The sequence below is a fragment of the Gigantopelta aegis genome, chromosome 8, assembly GCF_016097555.1.
Source record: "Gigantopelta aegis isolate Gae_Host chromosome 8, Gae_host_genome, whole genome shotgun sequence".
Lineage (NCBI taxonomy): Eukaryota > Metazoa > Mollusca > Gastropoda > Neomphalida > Peltospiridae > Gigantopelta > Gigantopelta aegis.
In genome coordinates, this window is record NC_054706.1 from 10,873,792 (window position 1) to 10,894,871 (window position 21,080).

At 36.0% G+C, this 21,080-nt stretch overlaps 1 protein-coding gene across 1 annotated transcript; it reads left to right on the forward strand.

The window, feature by feature from the left end:
• The first annotated feature begins 8,504 nt into the window (after positions 1-8,504).
• Positions 8,505-21,075, forward strand: LOC121379463 (cadherin-99C-like). Its single transcript, XM_041508106.1, has 15 exons — positions 8,505-8,613; positions 9,382-9,515; positions 10,367-10,570; positions 11,541-11,675; positions 12,308-12,472; positions 13,025-13,351; positions 13,975-14,057; positions 14,402-14,489; positions 15,126-15,251; positions 15,932-16,002; positions 16,610-16,850; positions 17,766-17,975; positions 18,880-18,969; positions 19,485-19,601; positions 20,539-21,075. Exons 1-15 carry the CDS (start codon positions 8,505-8,507, stop codon positions 21,073-21,075), a joined length of 2,637 nt encoding a protein of 878 aa, XP_041364040.1.
• The last annotated feature ends 5 nt before the right edge of the window (positions 21,076-21,080 follow it).

A 21,080-nucleotide genomic window follows, 5' to 3' on the forward strand; every position in this document is an offset into this window, starting at 1 on the left:
TAATATTTCCGTATACTTACCTTTCTGACACGCAACAGCCGATGTGTATTTTTGTGCTGGGGTGTTGGTTCATTCATTCATTTTCAGAGCCGATGCAATCATTTAAAAAAAAACATCCTGGACGGGGGGGGGGGGGGGGGGGGCAGGCTAACTTCTGCCCGGATTAAACGAAAGAGCCCGAATCTGAATAACAATATTTATGCATATTAGGATTACTGTCAAAGCGCCATATATAGTGTTGCAAACGATTCACTATGCATTTTTACATGGGTTACAACTAATAGTGTGGGTAGAATGATAGGAATTCATGGCGAAAAGGTTTCAGGCAAGCTCATTTTGTCCGAATATTTCTATCTTTTTTGTCCGAATTTGAGGATTATCCCACCCACTCCCGCCCCCTGTCTCATACGCTTATGACTGAGATTAAGGGGGTGGGGTGGTGGAATCTCAACAAAACAACCACACAATCATGTTAACACCGTAAGCCAGATAAAAACACACTTACAAACTTAAAAACATGCCTGAACCTTGAAGAATGTGGACATGTCAAAGCCGTTTGAAATTGAACTTTAAAAGGTATGACCCCCTGTCCTGTCTATAGTCACAGCCATGATTGCAATGTATCGGATGTATTCTGCAATACATTTTAAGAAGTTTTCAGTAAATTTTAAACAAACCGCTAAACCATTATGACCACCAAATCTAAATTTTGCCTGCTAACCTGGGGCCTCATTCACAAAGGTCTCTTAGGCTCTGCTAGACAACAAAGCATCCTCTTTGCAAGTCTTTTAGCATTGCACTGCGAGATCGCAAAGTTGCGAGAGTTTAGTGAATTAGGCTCCTGATTGTATTCCGACCCACGAGTAATAAATTAAAATGACCCATTCGCCCACCTTCCACTCCACTTTAATATTTGTAAATAATTGCTAAATATTTCGGAAGGTTGGATTGATATACATGCACATGTATATGAATGCTGTTAAATTATTGAGATTATCCGTATAAGCTCTTAAGCCGATCGTGCTTTTCTTTGGTATGATGTCTACCTGTAGGTGCTGACCGGTACTTGGTAGCTGAATACCATACACTTACTGCTTTAATGTCAGTTTACAATTGTTTCCTTTTTATTCTTTATTTTTATTTTATAACAGCATATTTAAAAAAAATCCCTTCTTATTCCTCCGTATGACTAGTATGTAGACATCTGGGATAACACTACTTAGTAAGCTGAAAGTAAAGTTTGTTTTCTTTAACAACACCACTAGAGCACAATGATTTATTAATCATCGGCTATTGGATGTCAAACATTTGATAATTTTGACATATAGTTTTAGAGAGGAAACCCGATACATTTTTCCAATAGTAGCAAGGGATCTTTTATATGCACCATCCAACAGACAGGATAACACATACCACGACCTTTGATATACCAGTCGTGGTGCACTGGCTGGAACGAGAACTAGGCTAACCGTCAACCGACAGGGTAGTGGGTGGAAGACAATATCCTGATTTCCGTATATAAACACTATAAATAAACTAAAAGTTAGAGAAACCAATCGCATAGCAGCCACTTAATCTACCTCTTGGTATTTGTTCCCTTTTCCCTACCACTGCCACACGACTGGTATACCACAGGCCCCTGGAATAGCCGACCTCGGTGGTGTCGTGGTTAAGCCATCGAACATAAGGCTGATAGGTACTGGGTTCGCAGCCCGGTACCGGTTCCGACCCAGAGCAAGTTTTAACGACTCATAAATTAATGGGCAGGTGTAAGACCACTACACCGACTTCTCTCTCGCTAATCACTAACAACTAACCACAAAACCACCATCCCGGGTAGACAGCCCAGAAAGCTGATGTTTGTATGTGTGCCCAGGACAGCGTGCTTGAACGTTAATTGGCTATAAGCACAAAAATAAGTTGAAATGAATGAATGAATGAATGAACCAATCTGAATTAGATTAATTCATCGACCTCATACCGCTATATTTCTATTATATGTATACACACATGTATAAATACATGAATTTGCCATGTTTCAGGTTTTTTGCTGTCTGTCACAGGTCGCCAGGATGGCGTGTAGAGACAGTTTTCGTCCTGTCCTTCTATTTCTGTTATTTCTAAGGACAACGACAGCGCAGGATCGTAAGTATTTATACCATTTTAAATCATTAGTTTTTTCCCTTCCATCCAGATAAAAGCTGCCGTCCGTGGTTTCAATCTTATAAAATCAAGTCCTAAGTTCAAATACAAGCATAACTGCAATTTTAATTCACTCGCGATCTGTCCCCATTAACGCATATCGTAAAATGCTTACTACACAGTTCGAAAAATGCTCCACGATATGTATGTGTTATTACATATGATGAACCGTTAATTATCACTAATCAAAAGTACAGGAATGTACCTAGCCCAAAACAATTATAGGTAAGCAGTAAGAAAATTATTGGCACAGTGATATTTTCTTCAGCTACACAAGAAATGACACTTTTAAAGAAAAACAGGGACTTTTTTTTAAAAGAGTGGTGGAGCGACAGCACGTCCATCCCCCTAATATCCAAAACGAATTTCACAACTGCCCTGGTAGGTGAAAGACCGCTGAATCATGAGAACACTCACAACAATGTCTAGACATCCTTTGGCCTTGTACAGATTAGGATTTTGAAAATGTTAATAAATGGTTCGTTGTTCAGATCTGACACCAGATAGCCACAGTTCACTGTTCTGCATTGCATATTTTGCCCGTTATTCAACTTCAAAACATGTAACTTTAAAAAAGAAGTTTTTGTTGTTATTATTATAGTAATTGCATTGAAAGCAATCGTGTCCTTAAAAACAAAAAACACAATTATACAGTCCACATTTGTATATTAGTTTAACATCACAAACAACCATTCAGAAAAAATAAATGTGATGTTTTTGGTGGTATTTTTACTTTATCATGCTTCTGATGTTTACATAATATTATACTAACATAGTTGATGACTGTTTTAATCCATCTATTTTTGACAGCATGCTCGAGTCTGGATACAGAACAAACAACAACTCTTTATATTAGCATTCACGAAGCGAGCGCAAATGGTGAGTACTCAGAAATAATGTGAAAAAGTATGTCAGTTATAAATACTCTTTAATATTAAAAACGACAAACCAGCATGTATGCTAACAAACTTTCTTAAATCATACTTGGGATATTTTTGAGGCTACTGAATAATGCAGTATTTCTTTTTATTAGAACAGACATAACTTAATATATACATGAATATTGGGAATTTGTACCTGTTGGAAATGACTAAGTGTGAGATGTTTGATAACAAACGGCGATCTCCAACATATGTGTGATATCAATTTAAAGACACATTAAATTGGCTGCTCCACGGTGATGACTCGCACGCCAAAGCATGAAATGAAATAAGCGCCACAGAAATTAATTGTTCTGTTACGTATAAGCTAACATGACTTAACTGCAAGCGCAGTCAATATGTTTTAGTTGAAAAAGGCCTTGTAAAATAAATGTTATATAACGGCTACTCGTGTACTTTTTTCATTTTCGTTCTTTAAAAAAACCTTAGAAAACTGAAAAGTCGCTCTTCTAAAAATCGAGTATGGGAGAGATGAGGGCAGTAGAAACAGAATCAGAGTACAATAAATAATACGCTCGTATAAGGTCTTCTCCAGCTAGAAAAAAGGACTTTTTTTTTTTTAAAAGCAGAAAAAAAGCACCCTTATTATTTGAGGACGTTCCCCTTTTATCCCGTTAAGTATATGAAATAGACGTCTCTAAAATTTAATATTACTTGAAACTTCAGCATATCATTATGAATATAAGCATTATAAACCATTCTTTCAGATTTACAGTTATCTCCAATGTCTGGCCTATACCGAGGTCAAGTAAAAATCCACGGCAGTTTAGGAAGTACGGTGAACCTGGATCTGACGCAGGACGCAGCGCCGCTGCAACCCAACGACTACTTCGTTCTGGAAAACACCAACGTCAACGGCGTCAGTGGCATTTACCTGCGACTTATCAAAGCTCTGGACAGAGATGTGAGTATTGGCTTTCCTCGCAAAATGCCATGCATGCAATAAATGTGGGCTCATTTATTTATTTATATTCTTTTTTTATATTTGTTTAAACAAGTAACAAAACTTATTATTTAAAAAAAGGAAGACGAAAAAGAAAGAAAGAAACAACAAATACCCATATGATGTTTTGAAATATATAATATAGATACAATTTTCACACAATGTAATAAAACCATTAGAGAACGAGGTTAAAAGTACTAAATCACGCAGAACAATTCAAATTTAAGACCCAAGAAATCCTCCATTGCCAGCCCGTTACCTTTGAATTGGGATCAGAGGGTGAGATCTAGCCCAGTACTTAGCCGGGGATGCAGTGGATTATAGGATCCATCAATTAACCTTACAGTCTCTTTGTCACAGGTTGTTATTCATGAAATACATTAACTCTCGTGTGAGACCTCATAATAATAAAGGTTTCGAAAATAATCACTGCATTAAGAGTGTAATGGCTACCTATAGTCCAATATAAATCTCATTTCAGAGAGAAAATCTATTAAACATTTTAAGATTTATTCACATTTCTTTGAAATTGTTTACGAGGACGCATTCCTTGGTGCGCCTGTGGAGAGGTGGCTTAATACGGAAACATGAAAAAGTTATCTCCCTTTTGTAAGTTTACTGGCAACTCTTTTTCCAATGCATTTTTCTTTTATTTTTTTCAATAAATAATTTATAAATAATTTTGTTTTAGGGACAGTCTTCTGCAGCCAGTGATGACTTGAATGTTGTACAATTTATCTTGAAATGCCAGTCATTAACATCATCGACCGTTGTAAGTATAAGTTGTAATGTGTTGAATATGATTGGCGAATTGGCCAAAACCTAGTTCACCATGATAAACCTTTATCTTGGTGAACTAGCCAAAACCAGCCTTCGAATTGGTAAATTTTTGGACACAAGGTGTCCAATTTCTGGGTCAAGTTGGTAGGGGCAGATTGTCCTGATTAGGTTTGGGACCAGTTGTCCCGATTGGGTTTGGGACGAGTTGACCTGCACCCAAATTTAGTGTTGTATATTGTGGATGATTAATTAACACCCCCCACCCCCCCCACCCCAAAAAAAAAATGTAAAAGGGACATTTCAAAAGGGAGGGTGGGGGAGGGTGTTTTTGTTTGGTTTTTGTTTTGTGTATAAAGTGTTGAGATTTAAATTTTAAGTGCTTAGAAAATTGGTTTAAAATCTATGGCTTGTGGATTACAGTGTAAAAAGAAAGTAGTTTTATTATGTTTTATGTTTTCAGTTATTTTATCCTCTCCGTGTGACAGTAACAGATGTGAATGACAACACTCCAGTCTTTGTTAATGCTCCTTACACTGTTTCGGTCAATGAGGTAAGTAATTACTCTTGCAATCTTTCTGTCTCACTATGCAGGGTTTCTCCCAAAGGGGATGGAGGCTGAGGGTAAAATTATGTTTTCTAAAATCTTAGAAATTGATGGATATGTATTTTAATTTTTAGTTTGATGATAATAAGATAACTGCTGTTTAAAAAATTTCAAAGGGCAAGAAATGCAGTGTCCCATTTGAAAACATTTTAGATCCATAACCACATAGTAGTGGCTCTTATGATTTGTTTTGTTTTTATTGTGTATCCTCAAATTATTTTCTGGCAGAAAGCGTGCTGTCTGTCTTTAGACCTGGTCTGTTTGACTAGCTAACTGTCTGTGAAGTCCTGCCATATCAGTTGTCTTTCTACTGTCTGCCTGTCTATAGATTTATGTCATCTGTCTGTCTGGCTCTTCATACCAGTGAAATATTAGGTTATGAAGCTTTTTTGAAGCTGTTAATTTCACTGAAATTTATCCAATAAAATTATCTGTCCTGATTATTTATTGTATTATCTGATGTACATTTTATTAATGTCTGTTATTATTTATTGTATTATCTGATGTACATTGTATTAATGTCTGTTATTATTTATTGTATTATCTGATGTACATTGTATTAATGTCTGTTAATCTTTTGTTTCAGTTAACTCCAATCGGTACAACTGTAATCAGATCACTGTCGGCGTCGGATAAAGATTCGGTTCAGAACAGAAATGTTGTTTATGGGATTTTACCTGGAAATGGGGGTGCTGTAAGTTGAAAATCAGTTGACCTGAAATACATTAAATACAAGAGTTGACCTCCTGCTCTAAGACTTTTCACAATTCTGTAATTGGTAGATTTGATATTGCAATGATCTGGTTTTCTAAAATAAAATTAATTCTTAACAAATTGTTACAGTACTTTTTTCAATATTTTTTAAAATTTAAAACAAACAAAAAATTTGTCAGTTGATATAATAATGTTTTATCTAAGTTTCAGAAAGATTCATCTATTGTAGTATAATCTTTGGAATAGAAAAATATTAATGTTTTATTATTATTTAACAAAGTCAGAATTGAAAGTTTTCCTAACAATAAAATTATGAATAATTAACTGATACTTTTGTGTAAACAGTATATTAACATTTACAGCAAATTTATATTACCTGTACAGGGATGTCGATCATCAGTGATGTATTTCTTGACTGATCCAGAGCTGATCATGACTTTTTGCATTTCAGTTTGATGGCAGTACAAAATTTTCTATTCCGGTTCCAAGTCTCGGCATTGTTACCGTGTCAGCAGTCCTTGACTTCGAGGTTCTTAACAAACTCAACCAGCCATATTACGTGCTCAACATATCTGCTACAGTAAGTGTAAACATTATGGGCCAAACTTATCACAGGAGATCATCGCATGTTGTTTTTATATGAATGCAGACAAAATATGATGTGTGCACATGGCACAAATCTGTGTTGTTGTAAATTATTAAATATACATAGCTGTGACTGATATATCAGTTAAAGAAGTGTTATACGGAGTAAATGGATTTTTATGTTCCTCTGTGTCTTCTTTTACATGGAGAATCACAACAGCTCTTACATGTTTAACCAAATCATTGCTGAAAGGGGTCATGTCATGTTTCTTCCTGTAGTGTGAATTAGAGAAGCTGAATGACATTGAAGAAGTAAAAAAAGACAGAAAAGAAAAGACATATTTAATTGCTCCATGCTACCAAATGGTACAGGTCATACACTCTCCAAAGGACAATGTTTTAATTTGTAATAATTTACAGGGATTGTCCTGGAAAAAGCATTCAATTTTATTGTGTCCTGGAAATTTAGGTAAACATTTCTGTGGTTTATTTTTGTTGCATCTTTACTTTTGTTGTCCTCATAACCTGTCTAAATTCAGACAAAAATATGTTATAAACACGTTCATTGATTGAATATCCTGGGAGAGAGAAAAATGTCCTTGAATTTTATGTTTTTTTAAGTGTAAGAACCCTGATTTATGTTTCAAAATGAATTGATATTAAACTCAGTCTTAACTCCAGAAACATTTTTTGTTTTCCAGGATACAGCTTTGGTGCCAAGCACTCGAAGGTCGGCCTACACCACCCTGACCATCAATATTGAGGATGGTGATGATCTCGATCCAATATTTGAATATCCATCTTGCTCAAGATACAACAATATCTGCTACAATCCACGATACACCACTAATGTCGTGTCAAACACTTTGGTAAGTGACAATATAAAATACATAAACTTGCACGTTTTAATGTTCTGACATGCTGTCCTAGGCACACACCTCGACTAGCTGAGCTATCTGCTCAGAACAGAGGCTAAGGCCAAACAAAAAAATACATGTGTGGTTCTGGTTACATGTGAGAAAAAAATTAGGGTAGGTATATAGGTAGGCTATAACTTAAAAAAACAAAACAAAACAATTCTGAAAATATGTCGAAGTGGTCTTGGCAAATAGCAATAAGGTAACATTTCAAACAAATGGTGCATCCACTCAATGGTTTGAAGATCATTAGGTTGAAAAAAAAGTTTAATTTCAGCGAACAAATTTTAGGGTTGGACAGGTAACCAGAATGACTCTTATTTCCTTATTTATTTGGTCTAATGATTTTATTGTTAAAGGTGCAGTCTCAAAGTTGTAAATCGGCAGCTTCCTGCAAAAATTATTTGTTAGCTTTGCAGTAGAAAAAAAAGTGGAACATTTTTAATGGAGAGACATCCAACAGAAGTGGGTGCACTCAGTTCAGGTGAACACTCGGCAACTCCAGATGGATGTTTCTGATAAGTTTACTGTCTTCGTGCAACTCATCTATCTCTGGATAAAAAGGAAACTGTAAATTCTCTAAGTGGAAACAAAAAGCTGTAACATGTACTGTCTTTGTTTGTGTGGAAAATGGAAAAAAAAGATCTCCTCCTTCTTTGTAGCCTTTATGGAGCTACAGGTGTACTCTCTTTTAGACAATCATCCAAATAACAATAAGTTAACTGTAGTTTAAAATGTGTTGACTTGTTATTCCTTTTTTGTCTTAAGTGAGAAATGTCTTTTAAAAAAGATTTTTGTTTTATCCCTAGGCTGGTGTAATGAAATTTTTTCCGTACCCGGCTGTTCAGCCTGTTCAACAGTCTGTGAAGATCCTTGCCCATGATCATGATACCCTGAACACACCGATACAGTTCTATCTGCAAGAAAGTAAGTTTAAATAACATCTAACAGGCCGGTATGATGATTTATTTGTTGCAGTGTGGTCCATCTATTGCAGCATTCCACACACAAGGCTAAATATGTTAATATCTTAACATGCTAGTATAGTAAGAATTTACAATATGATAATCCAGCTATGGTACTGAGTAGCAATCCATGCAGCAAACTATTGATAATGATGGATGAAGTGGAAGTTAAAATAGCTCAATGAAGTTAGTGTATGAGGTATCATAGATCATAGGAGTGAATATCTATAGGAGTGCATTTTCCATCAAAGAAAATCTTGTAAATGACAATGCTAACATACATGCTAACATAGTTAAGTTGCCATATGAATCTTTTTAGTTAACATAGACATCACAGATATAAATACTACAACAGCTCAAGCTTAAAGAGAAGAAAATGAGACATGAAGTTACTCACATTAGTGTAGCCTACTCACAGGTGCAGCCTACTCACATGTGTAGCCTACTCACATAGGTGTAATCTATGTGGTTACAGTGAGTTTGTTCAATGTGTTTCAAATTAACCAATGATAGACATCACTTAACTATAATTTAAAATGTTCAGAGGTATGGTTCTTTTTATGCAAACTGTGTGTTCAGGTTATATGTTTGACAATCATTCATTCATTCTTTGAAAATGTAAATTCTATTCATAGTAGTAGAAAGATAATACTGTAATTGACATGAGACTGTAAGTGGTTTTTAGTATGTTTATTCTGTCAATAACAAGGGATGTGTCTTCTTTTTTCAGCTATTCCTTCAGGCTTCAATAATTATTTTGCTGTGACGACTGGAATAGAAATGAATGGAATATACTCAGCCACGGTACAACAGACCCAGACTCTCAACAGACTCTCCACTACATCTTTACAGATTATTATCAGGGTATATTCTTTCTCAGTCAGATATCAATTATCTTTACAGATTATTATCAAGGTATATTCTTTCTCAATCAGATATGAATTATCTTTATGAGACTAACTCCGTAACAGACTCTCCACCACATCTTTACAGATTATTATCAGGGTATATTCTTTCTCAATCAGATATCAATTATCTTTATTAGTTTAGCTCTGAGTCAGCAACAGACTCTTGGGTGGGACTGTTTTGTGTGTACATCCTCCCGAGGACTGCATGCGCCTTGTTAAACATATAACAAATTTGTGATCAATTTACACAAAAATAGACATCGTGGCAGTTGTCCTTTTTTAAGTTGCACCACCTCCACTTTACCTCTCAAATACTGGATCTGCCCCTGTAACTGCATGTTGATCACTACAAGCACAATTGTTTGATTTACCAGAGTTAATAATTTTCACAAAAAGTTCTAAATAATGTGTAATTCAATGGTCAAAAAGTTGTAATAGTTCAAAATATTTTATGCTGTTGGATAACTAGGGTTAGTACGTGTAACATATAATATTGATCCCCTACTGGTCCAACTGAAAGTGACTATAGGTTTTGTTTGTCTCTGCCACATGGCTTTCCAGGCTGGTTTTTCCGCAGTGCCTCAAGATGTTGAGCTGAAGATTTGTGTATAACTTTAATATGTAGAGTTACAGATCAAGTTTGACTTTTATACGGCTTTGCCCATTGTTTTGACAGTGTTATAGCCCTTAACTTAGCAGATATAAGCATTTGTTGGGGGCAGTAGGGGTCATGTATGGCTTTAGCAAATTAGCAGTACTCTCAGAATGCTTGTTTTAAAACTATTTCTTTTTGTTTATTTATTACAGGCTGAAGAGCAGTCTGACAGACGTCGATACGAGCGCGCACTGATCACTGTTACTGTGAACGCAGCAAACATCTTCCCGCCAACTGTGAGGTCATCAACCAACAGCTTCACTGGCTACATCCCGGAAAACTCGCCACGGGGAACTCTCGTTTTAGATCAGCAGGGAACACGCTTTCTGAAGCTGATAGTTACTGACGGAGATGTCGTAAGTACTTCACTTTCGTATGTTTGAGTGATTACTGAGTATTATGACGATAGTGATAACTAGTGAAATGGTGTTCCTTTAAGAAAAACAACATCAATGAGTACATTACTAATCAAAGTTAATAGGTTGTACAGAACTGCAGTAAATAAATAGATTCAATATTAAAAATAAAAAATTGTCTGGGGTTTAAATTAATTTTATTATTTTTCAGTTTCACACGTTTTTTTTAAATAGTTTTTTTTGCATTGTGATGGTATTTGTTGATGTATTGTTTAAATTACAACTTTGAATTGCAGAGAGCAGGATGTTGCTTAGTGGACATGACTAATACATAAAACACCATGATATATTTAAGGATTGTCTGTTATTTCTTTTACGTTCATCTGGGTATGAACAAAAAATATCCACAAACTGTGTGAATCAGTGAAGCCGTTCTCACATAAGTTTGCAGATGAATTTTTTTTGTTCATACCCAGATGATCGTAAAAGAAATAACAGACAATACTTATAATCAAATTAGAATCATACTTGCTAAGAATAATACAAAAAGTTCATACTTTATTTTGAATTATTTTTGGTCCACAAACAATAATTCAACTTGCCCATATAAAATGATGTCATCAGATATGATGTTCCCTGATGACAATATTACGTAATCAGATGTGACGTTCCCTGACGACTTAATTTTTACGTTCATCAAGAATTGAACAAACTCCCGTTGCTACATGTACGTCTGGACCAATGGGATGACGTTATGTTGTAATAAATGTAACAGAAATTTAATTGTGTTGTCTATTCAAAATTGAATATAAAAGATCCCTTTCTACTTTCTAGTAGGAGAAGACAGTGCAACATCAGTGGGTTGTCGGTTCTCATTCTCATGTAAAAACATATGATGTTAAACACATAAATAGCCATAGTTTAAATGTAGTGAATTGCCATTAAAACAAATTTTATTTTCTATTTTCAGCTTGCCAGTGATCCGAGTCAGACTTACAGTTATACCGTCACCGACACAGCCATCTTCTCCGTCACACAGGAAGGATACATCGCTTTGGCAACGGAAAACCTCGACTATGAAGTAACTCAGCGGGTTGTGTTTCAGGTAAGCACCAGATGCAACCAGTCGACTGTATCCTCTAAGTATTTCATGTCATGATATGTCATTCTAATTTCTTGTTTTATTCCTTAATTCATCGACGTAATTCCAGGTATGATTTCTGCTTTTGGACACGATACATTTTAGTGTGGATAATTGTTTTGTTTTTTAATGTGATACCATAATTTGCAACTTACCTTGTTTGTTTAACTTTTATATGTAATTTTATTGCATATTATTCTGATTTAGTTATTCTATAATTGTATGCATGGGTTAAGGAAAGTAAAAACATATTTTAAACATGGTTTCCTTTATGGTCATCACAACTAGGAACAACTGTTTCGCAATGAAGTGTGGCTAGCTTGGAGGGCTTGCCTAAAATAACCATACATAAACCATCAGTAGACATAAACAAATATCACTTAATTTATTTAATTATTAATAAACAGCGTCTCTTACCATGTGGCCTATAAGCATTTTTTGAATTTGAGTGTCTTTAATTTTGTTACATGAATCTTTTAATACTGATTCATTACGATAAACTGTAAATGCCCATGCTTAATAAAGAATTGAACTGAATATTTTAGTAGCAGTATGTAACAGTTTACTTAAAAAGAAAACTTTGTGTTTACTTCTAGTTGATTACCTCGGAATCCAGCACCGCGGAAAGACGCTCGACCACCACGACTCTGACAGTTGAAGTGATTGACAGAAATGATTTCTCGCCAACGTTTCCCGCCACAACGTATGTGATGACGGTACCCGAGGCTGACTACTCGCGGTCTCCAGTCACAGTTGTCACAGTGAGTCGGGAGCACATTACAACATGTCACAGTTATCTAATTAATAGTCTCTAATTAAACTGTGTTACAATATGAAAATAATATTGGATCAATGCAATTTAAAAACCAAAAAGAAACAATAAATGTGGTACTTGAATGTTGTTTATGATATTAAATTAACATGTGTGAGATAAAATAGTTGTGTTATCAATTACAAATATTGTGAATGATAACTGTGTATGAAGTCTAGCATTAAATTCTTTATCTTAGTCCAATCCACGTGAGGATTAACATAGAATATATGTTTAATGTCTAATGAAAAAGGGCTATATAAAACAAGAAGTAATATTAACAGATTTTGTTTGACGTAAAATTCTTTGTCAATTTAATTACACGTCAGTAGAACCTGCTCCTAGCGATCATCTGTATTTAATAACCACTTATGTTAAAGGGCCATATTTATATTTTTCTCTCTAAACTAACCTGTATTAAGCGGCCACCTAGCTTAAAAGGCCACTTTTTGATGCTCCCTTCACTGTCTTGTTAACACATGTTTGACTGTATATTCTCTAGGTCCAGGCTACAGATGCCGACAGTGGAGACAATGGCATTGTGACTTACGAGATATCTGCCGTCAGTAACAATGGTGAAGGGAAGTTTGCTGTGGATGCGAACTCGGGCAGTCTGCAGGTGGTGGGTCAGGTGTTGCGAGACGAGCTGTACACGATCACGATCCAGGCCACAGACAAGGCTGAACCGGGTCAGAGGAGAGCCTCGCAGACTGCAGTGCTGGTCAACGTGACGCGGGTCGGAAACCTCGGACCGGCCATTCCGGCCAGCACATACTCAATAACTGTCAGCGAAGGGGTCACCATCGGAGCGTCTGTGTTCGCAACTCCGGTAAGATGATTTTTTTTTTAAACAGGAATAATATACTAAGTAAAACAGGATTAGGGCATAGTTTATAAGAATCTGTTGTGCGTACCCAAACATATTGTAGAATTCTTTATTTTTTTCCCCTATAAAAACATTCAAATATACATGTACAAAGAGAATTGCAAAATTAATGTAATACATACAGTTTAATATAATATAGATTTGAACTAGTTTATTCAGTTCAGGATCACTATTAAGTGGAGAAGGTAGGCAGTTTCCTCCCAAGCCCCCAACCCTGAAAAATTGCCATTTTAGATTAGAGGTACCTTAGTTGTCTAGTTTAGAGAAAATACAATAATTCTTTTTTATGTCCACCTCTCACCCCCTGGTTATTATAAGCTAGCTTAATCTGGGTGCAGTGCTACAATTTGACAAACTAAAACATTCATTGGTTTCCTTAACACATCTATCAACAAATGTTGACGATATAGGACCTAGGGACACATACTGAATAGGTGAAATGAAAATGAAGACTGTGGACAAATTTGTTTTAAAAAGAGTACACGAAAAGGCAGTGTTTGCCTTAAAATAATCTGTCTTATTATAATTTAAGCCTCATCTCTGTTTTGATTTTTTTGTTTTTTCAGGCCACTGACCCCGATAATGATGTTCTTTCTTACCAAATTATTAGTGGAAACAACAATCAAGATTTCGTCATTGGACGTAATACGTAAGTATATTAGAGATATCAGCCGTATCAAAATTTGTTAATCTTCTAACTTAATTACTCAGATTGTTAAATTAAACCTCTTATTAAGAAACAACAAGACCACAGTTTTGTGGTTTCAATTTTTATTGGTCGTTTTTATAATCTTGCAAGACTTAAATTCAGAATTAGAGCTGTAAATATTTGATTTTGCTAAATTTCGTGGTGGATTTAAAAAGTATTGTTTGGTACTACACAGGTTGTATGTTTGAGAATGTGAATCATCTTATAGTTTGTATTCATCATTGTTTATGCTTGATACAGTTTAGATGTTCTGTTTTTTTATGATGAAGCATATTATTTTTTAGTGGTTTGGTGTCAACTCGGAACAGACTGGACCGTGAAAGTCGCCCATCCTATTCACTGCTGTTACACGTAGCTGACACTAGTCATCGGGTAATCACATGTAAAACGTTTTTCAGCTGAAGAAAATGATTAGAAAACAATTGTGTTATGAATTAGCTAACATAGGGGATATCTAATTATATATATTGGCCAAGGTTCAACACATCCACTAACCCTTGGTCCTAGCTAATGAATTTTTGGTCTGGGCTAGTAGAACTCATCAACTTACTTTTGGTGTTATATCTAATTAAGGTTCAATCACGCTGTCCTGGGCACGCACCTCAGCTATCTGGGCTGTCTGTCCAGGAAAGTGGGTTAGTTGTTAGTTGGTTAGTGGTTAGTGAGAGAGAAGAAGGTATAGTGGCCTTACACCTACCCACTGAGCCCTTACCGGGATGCAAACCCTGTACCTACCAGCCTATAGTCCGATGGCTTAACCACTGCATCATCAAGGCCGGTCGAGTCCTAGCCAAAGCTTCTGTGAATACTGTATTTGATCACATGTGGACTGTAATTATTTTGCAAAAAGTAGATGATTTTATGTTGTTGCTAGCTCTCATTTACAGTTTATGACTATTTTTTAATGTGGATCACTGTTCTAGGACTAGGTAAGTATGAATAATAATGAAAATTAGAAAAAGAAATTCTAATTTACTGATATTTTTGTTTGCTTGTTTTTTTTTTCAGACTGCAACAACAACACTGAGTATAAAAATATCTGATATCAATGATCAAAACCCCTCCTTCATAAACCCGCCATACATCTTCAGTGTGCTCGAAAATGAGCTTGGTGCTCTTGTTGGTCAAGTCATGGTATGTGCTTTCATTTATTAGGGGGCAGGATTTAGCTCAGTCGGCTGAGCGCTCACTTGAGGTGTTTCCGTCGCAGGATCGTACCACCTAAGTGGATCCGTTCAACTGATTGGGGTTGTTTTCATTCCAACCAGTGCACCACAACTGGTCAAAGGCCGTGGCATATAAAAGATCCCTTGCTGCATTAAGAAAATGTTGCGGGTTTCCTCTTGTTGACTACGAGTCAGAATTACCAAATGTTTGACATCCAATAGCCAATGATTAATATATCAATGTGCTCTAGTGGTGTCGTTAACAAAAAACAACCTTCTTTATTTATTAGTCCCCTACTGGTTTTGTATCCATCTTTCTGCCCATATATCTGATAGTCTTTTGACAGTAATTGGGCACTGTTTGTGTCTGAGAAAAAACCCAATGGGTCCACTGAGGAAGTTTGATCCTCTGACAAACACTTCAGATGATTTAGATAAGTTAGCTCCCGTCGCTCTGTAAACTAATAATAATGAACAGTAAATTGATTTAGCATTACAGCCATATATTTTCATTTGCTGTCTAATAATTTACTATCGCATATATTATTAAATTTGTGGAATTTTAAATCATGTAACTTTTTTCTCTAATTTATATGTCAATAAAAGTTTGCACTGTTCAATAACCTTAAAATTGTTTGTCTGTTGTAGGCTACAGATGCTGATGAACCGAATACGGCAAATTCTCAAATTGCTTACAGAAACTTCTTAGATTCAAGCAGGTAAGTTGATTTCATGTTCTAAGTTTTGATATAAGCCTTTAAAAGGGTGTATGTGAGGAGTTGGAGGAGTGTTACCACACACACACACACACACACACACACACCAAAAGTAAAAACCAGAAAAGAGAAACAGGAGCCAGTTTCACAAAACATTGTATGTTTATGTTTGTGACTAGCGTTTATACCTGTCGTACATTTACATGTGTTTGGCATCTATTTCACACCGAAAATTATGTCATTATGGAAGATGAAGCATTGTAAGGATGAAAGAAAATGAAATATTTAAACTATAATACCGTATTTTACCGGAAATTAGCCCATGTCTTTGAATAAGCCCCCCTCCGTTTTGATAGCATTTAAGAAATTTGGTCCTTATTCGTAAATAAGCCCACCCCCAACTTCGTCACCGTATCACAGTAAATAACACGAAAATGTAAGTTTGTAGTTGTACTGTTAATAGTAATATGAATTGTAGTGTCGTCATAGATTTACATTTACGTGCAACGCTTATAAAAATGTTGATAACGGTGAACACCTAAAATTGTTACTGATTTGTTGTCCACAGTAATTTTTTATCAATATATATTTTTTTAAATTTAATTTTCAGTTTTATAGTAAATTCTGAGTCAGGCCAGATCACCACTATAGAGCCGTTGGACTGGGAAACAAAGAGAGTCTACTTGCTGTTGGTGGTGGCACGTGACGCGGCCTTCGACAGTCGTAGTAGCACGGCAACCGTTACCATCAACGTGGTCGACAGACCCGACAGTATTCCAGTATTTGTTGAGACAAACTATGAAGCATCGGTCCCAGAGAATGAAAACAATGGTCTAGTTACTACAGTCACAGTAAGTACATTTTGGTTGCTTCTGTTAGAAATGTCATAATGTCAGGGGTTGAATTTTTTTTTTTTTACCACTATCCCAAAGGAATAGTGAATTTCAAAAAACACTATTCCGTCTAAAAATGTACTATCCCTTCAATTATTAATGTACCACTAGTATTCCTGACTGTGCTATGTCGCCCTGTACAACATTGTGTAACGAACAATTGTTTATATACCAGTTTATGCCTTACTGTGTACTAGCTGGAATTACAAACGAACTCACTCCAAGCATTAGTCTCGATCAAAAAGACATTTATTTTGTACCGGTAAGTGCATGAAAAAGGTTTTAGTAGCGCAAAGATTTGTTCTGCAGGAAAAAAATAGCTGAAGAAAAAGCATAAGCGGAATAGTCGTAGGCGATTTACGGTATTCCGTGCTTTATTTTCACTTTCATGACGGAATATTGGAAGAATTGTTTTACTATTCCATTTTGAAATTTACTATTTGCGGAATAGCGTAGAATTCGACCCCTGAATGTCATAATTAATTCATCTCAATATTAATTCAATAAAAAAAGTAATATCCATGTTGATATTTTTGTGTGTTGCAGCTTAATAACAAACACACAGGATACAATATATATGATTATTAAAAATATTATATTGAAAAAAAAGAGTTATATTATAATATATATATAATGTCCTAATTAATTCATCTTGATATTAATTCAATAAAAAAAGTAATATCCATGTTGATATTTCTGTGTATTATATATTATATACATTCACCCAATTTTATTTATGTTGATATTTGGTAATTTACTGCCTCCTACCAGTTACTATATGCATGTGATTTTCGTTTCTTTTGTGCAGGTACAAATGCTGGTTCAATGCGAAGTCTAACCAACGGTTACTGTATTAGTATAATTCTTTTATAGGCTACAGATGCTGATTCTATACCAGATATAACCTACCAGTTGCTGGGGCCAGCTTCAACCGACTTCACCATTTCTGAATCGGGTGAGATTCGTGTGAAAAATGTGTTGAATTACGAAGTGACCAGCTTCTACGAGTTCTATGTTACCACCGCTGATGGACGGAACTCTCAAGAACCATCATCCACGGCCACTGTCAGAGTCACAGTACTGGTGTGTGAAACATTTGTACCTGACATTTGTTCTGTTTTTTTAACACTGTTATCACACATAAAAAATAAGTTGAGAAGGGTCATTCATGTTACCTGGAGGTTACTACATTTCGAGAAAGTTGAAAACAGTACTTTGTTTTGACCAAAAGTTTATAAAACTAAAACTACAGCACCTAAATTTTGATCAACTAGGTGTTATTTAGATACACATAGAGTATCAGTACAATGAGAAATAGTGGTATGATGAATAACAAAGTATCGGTGAAGGTATGTTATAGTAATAAATTAATGGAAAGATAAATGTGTCGTTACAGGGTCTGTATTTTGAGGTAACCTGTTTTCATCATGGGTTACCAGACACATTGCTTATTTCGATGCCTGTATATGGCATGATAACATACATGTACATAAACAGAACCTTGTTTTTTAAAAACTTAGGAGAGTGAAAAATTATTAGGGGTCATCCATTTAGTAAGTACGCACAATTTTCCGATTTTTTGCACCCCCCCCCCCCCCCCCCCCCCCCCCCCGTACGCATGCGTACGCCAGTGCCCATACCCCCCCTTGCATACATACGCAAAATATCGTCAGTCAGTACCAGTAAATGTAGACAATGCCACCGTCGATGTCATCATGGTATACTATAATTAATGAATACTGCTCATTGTACAAATGTATTAAACAACGCTTGACGACGAATAAAATGTTTCTAAATGTATTATAAACCGGAACGTCTGCTCTGTTTTAATTACAAAAAAATTCAAATCATGTTTAACTGAAGAATCCGCCTGCTAAAGGCCGAATCGTCATCCTTCAGCAACTTCCATTCGTTTCTAAATGTATTATAAACCGGAACGTCTGCTCTGTTTTAATTACAAAAAAATTCAAATCATTTTTAACTGAAGAATCCGCCTGCTAAAGGCCGAATCGTCATCCTTCAGCAACTTCCATTCGGCCGCGGCAGGTTCCTGAACCTCGCCCGCCTTCTTGGTTGGGTTTACACATTTAATACATTTCAAAAGTTGGGAATATTTGTCATAATTATCACCACCGGAGGCCATTTTCTTGGCCATGCATGCGTGCGTCAAATGACACAAAGGTCATGCAGTGGAATGACGCAAAGGGTTAGTATGGCGAACAAAACAGGCGCCGATGATCTAGAACGTCAGTAAATAATCAAATTAACTATATATATATATTTTAATTTTACCCTAATAACAACCCCCCCTCCCCCCGCCATATGTAAGCGTACGCAAAATGGCTCTTAAATTCAACCCCCCCACCCCCCCAAAATGCGTACGTACTAAAAGTATGCCCCCTTATTGTATAGTATTAGACTTATAAGTTTTATAGGCATCAACTCGGATGTAGAGAGTCTCCATATCTCAAGCAAAAGTCTGTTGATTATTATTGTAATTGTAATAGTGTACAAGAAGCCAAGATATTATTAAGATATTTTCACTTATCTGTAATTTAGAATGTGTTAAAAAAAAAAAAAAATTGTTTTCAGGATCTCAATGATTTTGCTCCAGTACTGACATTGGCGTCAAATTCTATCACGATGCAAGAGATAGCTCAAGTGGGAGAACACATCATCACTGCAACAGCTGTAGACAACGATCCACAAGTAAGATTATACCAGTTATGTCATCACCTTAAAACACAAGCTGTAACCTGACCTCTCACCAATTGCATTTCTTCCCTTTTCTATGAACTGGTAAAAACAACAGCACAGGATACCCTTGATATTATGGATTAATTTAGCCAGCGATTGGCTGTTAGAATGTTCACATCAGTCAGTTGAAAGTGAATGGAGAATCCAGTTAGAGGTCATTTTTTTAAGTATTCATGAAAACAAAAAACGGTCAAGTTGTGTAATTTTTTTATATAATTGATAAACACTCATTTTATCAGGTATTAATACTACTGCATGAAATCCAGTGGATACAGTTTCTGTTTGGACATGATCTTCTTTGACATGTATTTTAGCAGTTGTTTTTACCTTTGCATGACATCCAATTGAAAACATAATGTAATTAAACATTTCTTAAAATATTATTCTTATTTCATTTAAAGGTGAGGGATGGGATGTGTTAAGAATGAAGTTAATTTTGTTTAATGACACCACTAGAGCACATTGATTTATTGATACAGTCATAGAGAGGAAACCCGCTACATTTTTGACACAGTCATAGAGAGGAAACCCGCTACATTTTTGTCCATTAATAGCAAGGGATCTTTTATATGCACTATCCCACAGACAGGATAACACATACCACGACCTTTGATATACCAGTCGTGGTGCACTGACTGGAACGAGAAATAGCCCAATGGGCCCACCAACAGGGATGGATCCCAAACCGACCGCACATCAAGCGAGCGCTATACCACTGGGCTATGTCCCACACCCTGTTAAGAATGACTACATCTGCATAGAGCAATTTAAAAACAATTTTATACTTCATACTTCAATTTATTTGTCTGTTTTTAAGCACCAGAAATACTGGATAATTAAATAATTATGCTTTTGTGTTTTAACACTGAGAATTCTGTTAATTTTTCAGAATACACCTAACAGCCGAATTGCCTTCAGTATTGCTGACATTACCCCGGCATCTGGAAGTAGCTTGTTTTACATCAATCCAAACGATGGCCGCCTATATCTGGGACAGCCATTCCGCTCAGACATCTCTAACAGCAACAGTTACCAGGTTACCATTCGCGCCACAGACTTTGGCAGCCCCACCCAGTCTGGAACCACTATACTGACAGTGAACGTGTTACGAAACTCACACAAACCTGTGTTTACGGCAGGGTCTTACGAAACCTCGATTGTCCAGACACTGAGTGTGGGAGCCAGTGTGTTATCTGTGAAGGCCACAGATTTGGATACAGAGACTCCTTACAATGTCGTTACGTATTCTGTTCTGGATGACAGCTCTTCGAGTCAGTTGTTTGGACTCCCTAACAGCAATGATGGGTTGATTGTACTGAAGAATACACTGACGCGAGATTCAGCACTTACCTATGTGGTACGTAACAACTACTCATATTGTTTAATGTTTTTGTTTGAATATCAAGATGTCTGTAACAATCAGTAACTTGT

Coding starts and splice junctions, on each gene's coding strand:
- LOC121379463 (XM_041508106.1), top strand. CDS start 8,505: ATGAAATTTTTTCCGTACCCGGCTGTTCAGCCTGTTCAACAGTCTGTG. Junction 8,614..9,381: donor ACAGTTCTATCTGCAAGAAA/GTAAGTTTAAAT, acceptor TTCTTTTTTCAG/CTATTCCTTCAGGCTTCAAT. Junction 14,058..14,401: donor TTCGTCATTGGACGTAATAC/GTAAGTATATTA, acceptor ATTATTTTTTAG/TGGTTTGGTGTCAACTCGGA.